Here is a 12440-nt window from a genome sequence, read left to right on the forward strand (position 1 = left end):
CCCCGCCCTGCGCGCGCAGCGCGCCCCGCCGCGCGCCCCGCCCCCGCCACCTCCCCCCCCCCCCGCGCTCCAACACCCCCCAACCCCCCCCCAAAACACCCACCCCCCCCCCCCCCAAGCAACACACGGGGGTGGAAAACCCACTACAACACCTTTAAACACCTTAATTTTTTTTTTTTTAATTATTATAATTCATAATTCCCGGTAATCAAGCCCCGGTTAAAGCCGGTATTCCCGATTTGGCGACTGCTCCGTGTGTGTGTGTATAAAAATCGCTCCCCGGCAGGCAGGGACAGGCAGGGAGGTCCTGCCGCTGCCTGCGCTTACAAATGGTAGAAAACAAAAATGAAACACATCCCCACCCGCCAGAAAAAAAAAAACAAACCCCCAAAAACCCCCAAAACAACAACCAAACGAAAAAAAACCCCAAATATTTCTGCTTCACAGGCAAAGGCTGGGTCAGTGCGGTGCGCGGCGTGGCCGGCGGCAGCTCCTCTACGTCCTCGACAAGCCGCGGTTATCCAAATCTTTCACCTGAGCAATAAAACAAACCAAAAAATTAAGGCTGGGTTAGGTGAAATGTAACATTTTTTCCCAAATCTGCGGGGTCCGGGCTCGTTCCAGGGCCATACCTTGTATATTCGGACCAGCCAGTGCTCTGTGGTGTACGCCTCCTCCAGCACGTCCAGCTCAAAGTCCTTGTTGCCGATTTCGGCGTTCCGCACCCGGTCGTAGCCTGGCGGCCGCTCTAGAAAGCAAAGGAGAGGCAGTGCCGCTGCATCGCGCCCCGAAAACGCTGGGGACGTTTGCCGCCCCCAAAGCGGTGTCACCCCCCCCCCCCCCCCCCCACCGAGCGGTTTTGGGGACTTACTGGCCTCGGTGTAGACCTGGCCGAAGCGGTAGTAGCACATCTTGTACATGAGGCAGTTGAGGAGCACCGGGGAGCCCTCACGGTCGACCCGAAACTCCCCCGTGGGGGTGTAGTAGTCGTGCTCCTTGATGTGGCGCCCCGTGTCCGTGCTGCCCCCGATCCGCACCATCCACAGGAACTTGTTGATGTCTGAAAGGTGGAGAGCGAAGAGTTGGGGGGGGCGAAGAGCGAGGAGTGGGGCTGAGCTGGGGGCAAAGAACGAGGAGCGGAGTTGGGAGCCAACAGTGAGGAGTGGAGCTGAGCTGGGGGCAAGGAGCAAGGAATTGAGTTGAGCTGGGGGCAAGGAGTGAGGAGTTGAGTTGGGGGCGAAGAGCGAGGAGCGGAGTTGGGGAGCAAGGAGCGAGGAATGGAGCTGAGCTGGGGGCAAGGAGCAAAGAGTTGAGTTGAGCTAGGGGCAAGGAACGAGGAATTGAGTTGCGGGCAAGGAGCGAGGAGTTGAGCTGGGGATAAAGAGCGAGGAGTGGAGGTGAGCTAGGGGGAAGGAGCGAGGAGTTGAGTTGGGATCAAACAGTGAGGAGTGGAGCTGAGCTGGGGGCAAGGAGCAAGGAATTGAGTTGAGCTGGGGGCAAGGACCGAGGAGTTGAGTTGGGGGCAAAGAGCGAGGAGTGGAGCTGAGCTGGGGGCAAGGAGCGAGGAGTGGAGTGGAGCTGGGGGCAAAGAGTGAGGAGTGGAGCTGAGCTGGGGGGCAAAGAGCAAAGAGCTGAGTTGAGTTGGGGGCAAGGAGCAAGGAATTGAGTTGGGGGCAAAGAGCAAAGAGTTGAGTTGAGCTGGGGGCAAGGAGCAATGAGTTGGGGGCAAAGAGCAAGGAGCTGAGTTGGGAGGAAAGAGCGAGGAGTGGAGCTGAGCTGGGGGCAAAGAGCGAGGAGTGGAGCTGAGCTAGGGGGCAAAGAGCGAGGAATGGAGCTGAGCTGGGGGGCAAAGAGCAAAGAGCTGAGTTGAGTTGGGGGCAAGGAGCAAGGAATTGAGTTGGGGGCAAAGAGCAAAGAGTTGAGTTGAGCTGGGGACAAGGAGCGAGGAGTTGGGGGCAAAGAGCAAGGAGCTGAGTTGGGAGGAAAGAGCAAGGAGTTGAGTTGAGTTGGGGGCAAAGAGCGAGGAATGGAGCTGAGTGGAGTTGAGTTGAGTTGAGTTGGGGGAAGAGTGAGGAGTGGAGTTGAGCTGGGGGCAAAGAGGCGATTTGAGGGCAAAGAGCGAGGAGTGGAGCCGGGCGAGAGCAATAAAGGCACGTGCAGCTCTCAGAGGAGCATTTTGGCACCGCTTCCACTTTGCAGCCTCAGCCAAAGGTGGGACTTTGCTCCTCCAAGAGCCGTTTCGGAGAAGCCTGCACCACCAGCGTGCCGTGGATGGGTCCGACGCAGCTCAGAGCAAGATCTTACCATCGGACGAATAGCCAGTGAGGCCTCCGAAGATCACCAGCACATAGCTGACGTCCAGCTCCCTCATGATCTCGTAGGCTTTCTCCTCCGTCGACGCCATCGCCTGGAGCAGATCCAGCGTCAGTCACGCCACGCGGTGCCTGTCCGCAGGCCGTCGCGGCGAGGCGAGGACCTACCTGACCGACGCGGGAGATGTGCGTGTTGTTCCAGGTGTTGTTGTCCACTAGGATGGTCCGGTTGGCCATGGCGGTTATCTGGTACCCATAGTCCCACCAGGACATCACCTTTGCGTCCTGCTCCCAAAGACCAGACGTGCCGTCAGCACCTTAAGCGGACAACGTTGGGTCCCCACTGCCCAAATTATCCCCCCCCCGCTGGCCCCGTTTACCTCCGGCGTGTTGTGACGCAGCCAGTAATAAGCTTCTCTGAAGTCATCGAAGATGATCCTGCTGCCGTCCCCACCCCGGGCGGACAGCACGATGGAGGGGGAGGAGTACGCCTCGCTGGTCACCCAGGTGGAGTGGAAGGTGTAGGTGATGAGGAAGAAAGCCATGACCAGGATCATGCCGCTGGCAACCTGGGAGAACAAATCAGGGTCAACGCCGGAAGGAAGAGGCCATTGGCTTCCCGCACTCGTCCCCACCAGGACCAGGTGTCTTCTCCCCACTCCCGAGCCGGCCCAACGCTCACTTCGTTTTTGATGGGGTAGGTGGAGTCTTGCTGCTTTTTGCTCTTCTTGTCCGGTCGGCTGATATCCAGGTTCTTCATGTAGGTGGACAACACCTGAGAAACCCCGATGCCGGACAGGATGCACATCACCGGGGCCAGCACCAGCATAAGACGCACCTACGGGCAACAGCAGAAGAGTCAGTGCCGGTTGGAGAAGAAATCGGGGCAGAAACGTGAGAGAAGAGCGAGATTAAATGTCATCCCAAGTGCAGCACCTCCAATTCAGCAGAAACATCGGCCTCGAGACAAACCCGTAGCTGATTGTTTTAGTGGGTGCAGACTGGGAGCTGCCACCACCTCAGACGCCCCCGAGGGAAGTTCTCTGAAGACCTCAAAATTGGCCAAGGTGCAGAAGTGACCTCAATTGGGCCATCTTAGGTGGAGCCAAGGATTAGGAGCTGCCTCCACACCAGAAATCAACCTGCATTTAGGGCTCGGGGTGCTAGGGCAAGAGCGGAAACAGGCTGATAAGCAGCTGTTTGTCGTCGGTCCCTGCTCGGATACCTGGAGAAATGGTTTGGGTTTGCAACTCAGCTACGGGAGACCAGGACCAGAGAGCCAGCGGTGGCCGTAAGGAAGCGTGTTAACACCAAAACCAGTAAAGTTTTGCAACGTCACCGTTCCCTCGCTGCACGGAGGGGTGAATAAACCAGTTTTAAGGAAGGGAGAAAAGCTTCGTGAATGTTTCAACCGGCTCCGGGCGGAAGAACCATCATCGACAAGTTCAGGAAAATAAATTAGAATCAGCTTTGTTAAGGTCATTTTGTCATCCTGCTTGCGCCCAGCAGGCAGCAGCCCTCACCATCACAGCCGAGAAGTACATGCTGGTCACGCCGTACATGATGATAAAAATGCGGGCGTCCGAGAGGTTACTGAAGCAGTAATACAGACCGACTGCGAAGAGAAAAGAGAAACGGGTCAGGTTCACCTTCGCAAGCTGTTGCCTGAAATAAATACCCAGCTGGCAGAGGCACGTAGCGCTCCCCGGCAGCCTCGGCACTGCGAGGAGAGGCTGCGGTCGCGGCCGGCCAAATAAAACCCTTCCGGCGTTGCGCGGTGATTTAATAAATCGGGGTCTGACGACATCTGTGCCAGGCTCACCTGGGAACATGAAAACGAGGAGCTGCAGGTCAAAGTAATAGGAGGACCAGGTGGTGGGCTGGTGCTCGGAGACGGAGGCGATGATGGGGATGTTGTTCTTTGCGTAGGAAGGATCCAGCAGGGAGTAGAAACGCCCCGTCCACGGGGAGATTTTCCCTAGGGAATAGGAGAAATAAAATCACACTCAGTTCCAGCAGAGAATAAGCAGCCGTGCCAATACGTTCTCTCACGCGGGAAGCACATGCAAGGCTGAATGAGCAATCCTGGGCAATTTAACATCGCTATTACTCAAACCTGCCATTTTAGAAAGGAAATAAAGCACAACTTTACCCTAAAAAGCCTTCTCCCCCGCCTGACCTACATTTTTAGCATCTCTCCACTACTACAGATCGACATTCGGTTTCTGAAGCATCAGCTCAGCGTCCCCAGCGTGCGCTGAGTCATGGCAGGTTTCTCCCTGCGCCTCGTATCTCCCGGAGCCCAGATTTTACAGCTGCTGCTTAAATATTTTCCTGCTAACGCACAAATTAGGGCAGGTCCCAGCCTCCCCCTTAGAGCGGGGGGCTTGCAAGCGCTGAAACTGCAGCGCGGGCAATAACGCGGAATTAGGATTGACAAATGATGCGCCCTTCAAAGAAACGAAAGGAGGCAAAGCCGGCAGCGAAACGCGCTCGTCCCCACCACCATCTCAGGCTACCTGTCAGCATCAGCACGGCCCCGATGGTGAGGAGGACGAAGCCAACCAGGGAAATGACGCTCCTGAAGAGGATTTCGAATTGCTGCGGGTTCAGCTTGCTCCGAAGGTAGTCTACGAAGGCGTGGATCTGACACAAGCCGAAGACTCCAAGGGCAGCCATGTGCTCCGAGGAGAGGACAGGCTGCAAGTGGGGGAGAGCGTGGTGAGATACGGAGAACAAGAGGCATGATGCACCCAGTATCGGGTTTTTTTTGGTTTTTTTTTACAAATCACTTCTCAGCAAAATTGCTGCCGAAGTTGCAGGGAACCGTCCCCTCCCCGCGGTCAGCACAGCTGGCACGAGTCGCTTTCTTACATCAGCTTTGATTCCCAGATAGGCATCCAAATGGGAAATTAAACCAATTCTCTTGAAAACCCGAGCTAAGCGGGCGTTTTTCCCCGCTATACCAAGACGCATGCTGGCGCGTTTCCTTCACCAAAAACGGAAATATTTTCATGAAAGGCAACTGGTGCCATGAAGGTTATCCGCAGCTTTAAAAGCCATCCGGCGCCTCCAAAAGCTAATCTTGCCAAAGGTCGCAACAAATCAGCGTAATGGGAGCTAGAACTAGGAGCCAGCACCCACTTACAACTTCAACGGCCAAGGCAAGAAGAGAAACCAGGTGCCAACTCGCCGTTGTTCTGCCCCCACCCACGAAATGACCGTCCTCGAGTCTGCAAATCATTCTGGTCCCCACCTGGAAGCCCACAAAGGAGATCTGCATCGAGAGGATGGTTCCCAAGCAGTAGACCGTGCAATAGGCTACGTAGATCCTGTGGGAGAAGCGGCCGGTCAGCATCAGCACAAGAACATGCAAGGGGATGAGGTTAATCAGAAAGACGTAGCCACCCCACGAGGAGACCTGCCGAGAGAAAAAACACAAACAAAAAAACCCCCAAGTTCCAGGACTGAAGAGGTTGCGGAGCAGAGGTAAAGGCGGCGGGTTGGATTTTCCTGGGATCACGTGCCAGATTTTCACCCAGCGCCAGCTGAGATCTGCTCTCTCCAAGGGCATCCTCAACAGCCACAGCTGCCAGAAGCCCAGGTTTTTCAAGGTTATTAATAAAACCTCGCACAAACACCCGCTAGTTTTGGTTAAATGGAAACGAATGAAGAAAGCATCCATTCCATTTTCACGCCAAGCCCTTCACAGAGGTTCTGGCTCCCTGAACACAAGGACATAGGAACGGCACGCCACATATTTTTGGTCACCGTATCCAGAGCCGTCCTTGGAGTCAGAAATACCTCGGCGCCAGGAGAAGGAATGCTTACCATGTAGAAATAAGCAAGAGCACACATCGCTGCCCAATAGATGGAGCCAGTTTTGACGGCTTTGATCCACATGTAGTAAGTTAACAGCATGCAGAATATGGCGATACCTGGGTGGAAGGATACAGAAAGGTCAAAGCGAGCTCACGTCAGCCCCGAAACGTCAATACAATCTCTGGGGCTGGCCAGAGCAGTCAATTGCATTAAAAATATATACATGAACGCTTCTGCTGCTCCATCAGAAGATGGAACAGCACCTCGTAGAAAAAGCCAGGCCTGGGAAATGGGTTTTGTATCTATTATCTAGATCAAAACGCTGCGATGGTTGTGTCTTACTGGAGATAACAGCTCACGTGGCTTCTTCCAGCCACACCTGGACACAGCGACTCCTTACGTGGCCCCCAAAAGCCAAGCTACGGGAGAGGAACCTGGATCCTCTTCTGCCCTAAGCGTCGACAATGAGATTGCCGCCTTTGCCAGCCCCAAAGCCATTGCCGGCACGGAGATAAAACCCCGGGGGAGCCACGCAGCAGCTCTGATCCCAAGCAGAGTTGGCGGAGGCGGCAAAACCCTTTTTGACTTGCAAACAAGGATACTCAGGGAACGGGGTGTGCTTGCTGCCGGCGTTGGGAAACGCTCCTTCTTCCCAACTGCGCAGGCGAGACCAACCGCCGATCTCCGAGCAGTTGGGTTAGTAAACCGCAGGGACATGGACGGTTCTTCTATCGCGCCCTGTAGCAGCTTTATCATCATTTTCCAGCACCCGAAGTCGTTAAAGGTTTCTCTGCTCCGAGTGTCGCAAACTCACCTTCATTATCGTAGGAGCCGGCAACGGATCGAGAGATGTACCCGGGCACAACTGCAATCATGGCGGCAGCAAGGAGTCCTGCCCCTGCATCCTGGGGAAAAAAAACACAGCCAGAGGGTGGAAAAAGCCATCGGTTTCTAGGGCTTTCGTTATTGTGCCATACTACACACAGATACGCCTCAAAGGAATAAAAACTAAGTGTTGAAATGAGATTTTACAACAGATCTTCCATTTCCCATAAGTTCTGGGTTTTGACCAGTGCGGCGGTCGCCTCCAAACCTCCGATACAACCCCCGAGCTGCCTTTCCAAAAGGCAGGCAGCCCGTGCTCCTCCGTAAAGCGCAGGCCTCCAAGGCGCGCCCCGATCTTCCCCCTCACCTTGAGCTCTTTGGTGAGGTGGTAAGTCACTATGGTGGTGAAAGAGGAGAAGAGGGGAGCCAGGAACACACAGACGTTTCGGATGTCGATGGTGATGTGGAAGAAGTGCAGCACGTGGTAAATCGCCGCCGACGTGATCATCAGGCCTGCGGGACACGAATGACACCGTTATTGGGGTGCTCTTGGTCTGCTTGCGGCACCGGGTGTCGTTAGCTTGTAATTAACAGCCCAAAGTCTGGCCAGGAAGGAGCTGCTGCCCAGGATGCCTCAACAAAGGGCAAGCCCTGAGGTCCCCTCCTCTCCCGGCCAGCACTCGCAGCTCTGCTCCGTGCGCCCTTCTCCCAAATCTGCCCCTCTCCCGATTTTCCCTTGCGCGAGGTGTGTTTCGTCTCAACAAAAGCCCGACGGCTTACCTGGATAAATGGTCCCACCGATAATCCTGCCCAAGGGGTACCACGCTCGGTCGTCAAACCAGTTGTGGAATTTATAGAAGCCCTCCTCTGCCAGAAAGCGGGTTGTGCGGTAGTTAAAATACCTGAAACGGCAGCAAGCGCTAAGCATCTCTGCGTCCGGATATAAATATATTGACTGCTCATCGCTCCTCGGGTGGCAACCGCGGCCCCGAACGAGCGTTCGGACCACGAGGCAGCTTTTGACAGGCTGTTAAGTCCCAAATCGCATGCCCGTTGGGACACCCTGCTCCGACGTCTAAGGGTAAGACAGCGTTGTAGGGGCCAACCGCGTGTTTTCCATGCGGAGGGAACTAGAATTTTCCCTAGACTCCCGCAAACCTCGGCTGCAAAGGTTTGCCCCTCCTCCTAAGGGGGTTTAAAAGCAGGCGTGCAAAGTTAACGTTTGCCCTTGCGCCCGATTTAACCAGCAACAACCCTGGGACGCGGACACAAGTTGTACTAGGAGCACTCTCTCCCGTCGTGCCCTGCTCAGGCAGGGAATAACTGCATCCCAGCATAAAAGCGGTGCTGGGTGATTACCCCAACTTCGATCCAGGCTACAGGATGAGTTCTGGGAACAAAGAAGTGAGTTTTGGGTCTAGAAGAGGAAAAACTAACTGTACTGAAGACCTCCCTCCAAATCCCACATCCTCAACAGGGATTGACTTGAGCCCAGCAAACACCACCCAACTTCCGCGTGCTCCAGAAGAGAAAAACCCAGCAGCCCCCTGCCCCAAAACGGGAGGAAGACACTTACGGGTCAAATTCATGGATGACGCTTTCGAATCTTAAGACAGAAAAAAGCCTCGTGGAGAAAGCTGCAACCACAGAAGAAGGGCAGAGTGAATCTACAGCACTCACTGAGCCGGAGTTTTATTAGGTTTCTCGTCTACTTTGACTGGTTAAAATTGTTTTGGTCTCAAACTGGTCATTGGGAAGACAGAGAAAGAGGCGTTTTTCAAAGGAATGGATACGGAAGGATTAAGAGTGTTCGCTCAAGAAAAACGAGAGCTTCGCAACCTATAAAAGAAGAGAAGAAGAAGCAGAGGCAGCTCCGTCCCGGGGTCCCCCTTCGAGGGCCCTAGCAGCCGTCCGCAAGGCCAGCGCGGCAGGACGGGGACTTACACAGCACCGCTGCCATCGACAAGATGAGGAGCTTGAGCAGAGTGTCTTGCTTCTCGTAGGACAGGCGGAGAAACCCTAACTTCGTCATTTTTCACATCAAAGGCAGAGACTGACGACGCTTGAACACCTGAAAACAATCGGGGGAGACGATCAAAGCGAGCCAGCGCGCAGCCCCACGACGTCTCTTAAAGCGTTTCATGAAATAGGACCTTAAATACCCCTCTCCTGCCCACGGAGGCTCTTGCCCGGCCTTCACCCCTGCCAGACGCTTTCGCTGATCCGCGTCTCCCATCCCCAAATGCCCTTGCCTCCTCCCATCCTCACCTGCTCACTCGCCCCAAATCTCGGCAGAGCTTTTTCTTTCTTTTACGGAGACCGGCACTTCTTCGGGGCAGAGGACACCTCTGTTTCTCTGCGTACGAAACCAAACCCAAGAGTAAGCTTTTAGCAAAACCCCTAAATTTTCCCTGGCTGGCGTCTCTGGAGTTTAACCACCCCCTGTAAGCGACGCACAAAAAGCGTAACCCACGGAGATCGCAAGAAGTCGGGGCTGTTTTCTGTTTTCTCATCTACGGGAGGGCCGAACGGCTCCTGGCCGCTCCCACTATGAATTATTGACATTAAGCGCATACGTCCCAGCCGTTTCCTAACGCGGACCAGCGTGGTAAGTCAGCTTTGTTTATATCAGACGACTCGACTGTTTAATTCAGCCTCCCTGGGTGGAGGAAGAGCCAGCAAAATCCAAGTATCAGACACCAAGGAAGTGAAACTGTGGCTAGAGAATAACAAATAACGCCTTTCCACCCTTGAAAATGCTCCGATTTCTTTAAAATACTTCTTTATCCTATCAATCTGGGAAAAAAACCCCCCACCACTCCCCACAAATTCAGGCCCAGAGCCGGCGGATAAATCCTCAGTTCGCATCTCCGAGCTACAACGGCGGGGAGGGCAGACTCGGACAGGCTCAGATTTACAAATAAAACACAAAACTGGGCCTGGGTCTTTCCGTGCCCTAGAAGCGATCCCCACTTGCACGCATTTGTCGCTAATTAATACAGAAGTAACCCTGTGTTTTAATTATTTCCCATTTCCCCCGGGGATAATAAGCAGCAGGTAACGATGATATAATGCAGGTACCTCCCAGGTACCCCGATTTCCGCCGCTGCGGTAGGCGACTGGCAGGGTGTTGGGGGACCCTTCGCCACCCAGTAACGCCGCGCTACTGGGGGGAACCAGCAGCCCCCGGCCAGATATTGGGGTGGGAAGGAGGAAAAGCCGTCCCAGGGCTACGGGCTACGGCCCTGTTCTTGCCACCAGCCCCTCCAAGTTTGTCTTGCCCTATGAGACACCGTGCCCCCCACGAGCACCCCACTTCCCTGCACCGTCACTCCACACCTCCGGGCACCCCACCACCCCTTGCCCCCCAGCCCCAAGCACCCCACAAATCCACATCCCAAAGGCTCCAGTCCCTGACAACCAGCAGCGCCTCGCCCCACATGCCCGGGCACCCCACACCATCGCCCACCCCAAAAACCTGTGACCCCACAGACCTGGGCACCCCACAACCCCACAGCTCCCACACGCCCAGGCACCCCACAGCATCACCCACTCCAAAACCCGTGACCCCACAGACCTGGGCACCCCACAGCTCCCTGGCCCCACAGACCTGGCCACCCCACAGCCCCGAGGACCCCACAACTCCCTCACCCCACAGGCCTGGGCACCCCATAACCACACAGCTCCCTCACCCCAAAACCCATGACCCTACAGGCCTGGGCACCCTGTAACCCCACAGCTCCCTGACCCCACACCTCGCACCGCACAAGCCCTCACCCCACAGATCTGAGCACCCCACAACTCCCTCATCCGGGACCTGGGCACCCCACAATCCCTCACCCCACAGATCTGGGCACCCCATAACCCCACAGCACCTCACCCTACAGACCTGTGCACCCCAAACCCCATGACTCTACAGACCTGGGCGCACTGTAACCCCCTGGCCCCACAGACCTGCGCACCCCACAACCCCACAGCTCCCTCACCCCACACCTGGAGACCCCACAGCATCGCCCACCCCAAAACCCATGGCCCTACAGACCTGCACACCCCACAACCCCCTCACCCCACACCTGGAGACCCCACAGCATCGCCCACCCCAAAACCCATGGCCCTACAGACCTGGGCACCCCACAACCCCCTCATCCGACACCTGGAGACCCCACAGCATCGCCCACCCCAAAACCCATAGCCCTACAGACCTGGGCACCCCACAACCCTCTGGCCCCACAGACCTGGGGGCCCCACAGCTCCCTCATCCCAGACCTAGGTAACCCCACAACTCCCTGGCCCCACCGGCCTGGGCACCCCACATCCCCACACGCCTGGGCACCCCACATCCCCACAGCACCCTCTTCCCACAGGCCCAGGCACCCCACAGGCCCGGGCCCCCCACATCCCCACAGCACCCTCGCCCCACAGGCCCGGGCACCCCACAGCTCCCTCACCCCAGGCCCGGGCACCCCACAGCCCCTGGCCCCACAGGACCCGGCCCCGGGCCCCCCTCGGCCCCGGGCAGACCCCCCCCACCCGGCCCGGCCCCCCGTGGTCGCTGCCCTCACCCGGGCGCCGCGCTTGGCCCCGCCGCCCCGGCCATCCGCCCCGCGCAGCCGCTCTCGCCCGCCGCCGCGCCCCGCCCCGCCCGCTCGCCATTGGACCTCCCCGCCGTCACTCCAGATGTGGCGGTGCTCATTGACCGCGGCGCCGGGCACTCAGCCGAAGGCGGGACGGTGCGGGCTGCCGACGGCTCCTTCCCATTGGCGGAGGGCGGGGGTGGGCGGGGCCGGCGGAGAGCGAGCCGTGACGTGTCCGTCCTGGCTTGGCGGCGGGGGCGGGGCGCAGCGCATCACGTGGGCGGATGCGGAAGCGACGCGGGCGCGCCACGTGAGTGGCGCCACGCGGGCGGCTCCCGGCCCGGGGCGTTGGGGGTTCCCGGTGTCCCCCGTGGGCACCAACCGCGCTCCCACGGCCCGGCCCCACCGAGGGGAACCCCCGGGCCGGCTCCGCCATTTCGTGTTTCGGTGTGAAAATACCGGAGAAAAGTTGATAAATCAGCCCCCTCCCCCCCCCCCCCAAAACCCCCAAACCCCAACCAAACCAAAAAACAAAGGGGTTTTGTTTCGTTTTGTTTTTTTTGAACGGTCACCGGTTCCTTCCCCGACCGGAGAGAAGCAGTACATGCACGGGGAGGGGAACGCTGTGCTCGCCCGCAGCGGGAACTCCCCCAAAATGAACCCCCCCGCCCCGCGCCGCGCCCTGAGTTGGGGCAGAGGAAGGGGGGAAACGGGGAAAAATGGGGCGAAACAGGGAGACAAACCCGAGGGGGAGCGCAGGGGGAGCGTACAAAAGAGTCCGCTATAAAACAAGCTGCAGGGAAGGACCCGCCTCTTCGAAACTCGCAAAGGTGTTAAAAATCCGGATTTTTCCTTTTTGGTGTTTTTTCCTCCGCAAAAAAAAACCAACCAAATTTCCGTGGCGGCA

General features: G+C 57.0%; 1 protein-coding gene across 1 annotated transcript; it reads right to left on the reverse strand.

Moving 5' to 3' along the window:
- Positions 1 to 375: 375 nt before the first annotated feature.
- Positions 376 to 11559, reverse strand: STT3A (STT3 oligosaccharyltransferase complex catalytic subunit A). Its single transcript, XM_075723142.1, has 19 exons — positions 11522 to 11559; positions 9228 to 9315; positions 8904 to 9030; positions 8536 to 8596; positions 7740 to 7861; positions 7327 to 7472; positions 6949 to 7039; positions 6144 to 6250; positions 5569 to 5733; positions 4832 to 5012; positions 4135 to 4290; positions 3836 to 3927; positions 2995 to 3150; positions 2693 to 2881; positions 2481 to 2597; positions 2305 to 2407; positions 872 to 1060; positions 633 to 748; positions 376 to 534 (listed from the first exon to the last, which is right to left on the reverse strand). The coding sequence occupies exons 3-19, from the start codon at positions 8989 to 8991 to the stop codon at positions 496 to 498; spliced, it is 2118 nt and encodes a 705-aa protein (XP_075579257.1). The 5' UTR covers positions 8992 to 9030; positions 9228 to 9315; positions 11522 to 11559; the 3' UTR covers positions 376 to 495.
- Between the last annotated feature and the right edge of the window lie 881 nt (positions 11560 to 12440).

Source organism: Pelecanus crispus, chromosome 19 (assembly GCF_030463565.1).
Source record: "Pelecanus crispus isolate bPelCri1 chromosome 19, bPelCri1.pri, whole genome shotgun sequence".
NCBI classification, from domain to species: domain Eukaryota; kingdom Metazoa; phylum Chordata; class Aves; order Pelecaniformes; family Pelecanidae; genus Pelecanus; species Pelecanus crispus.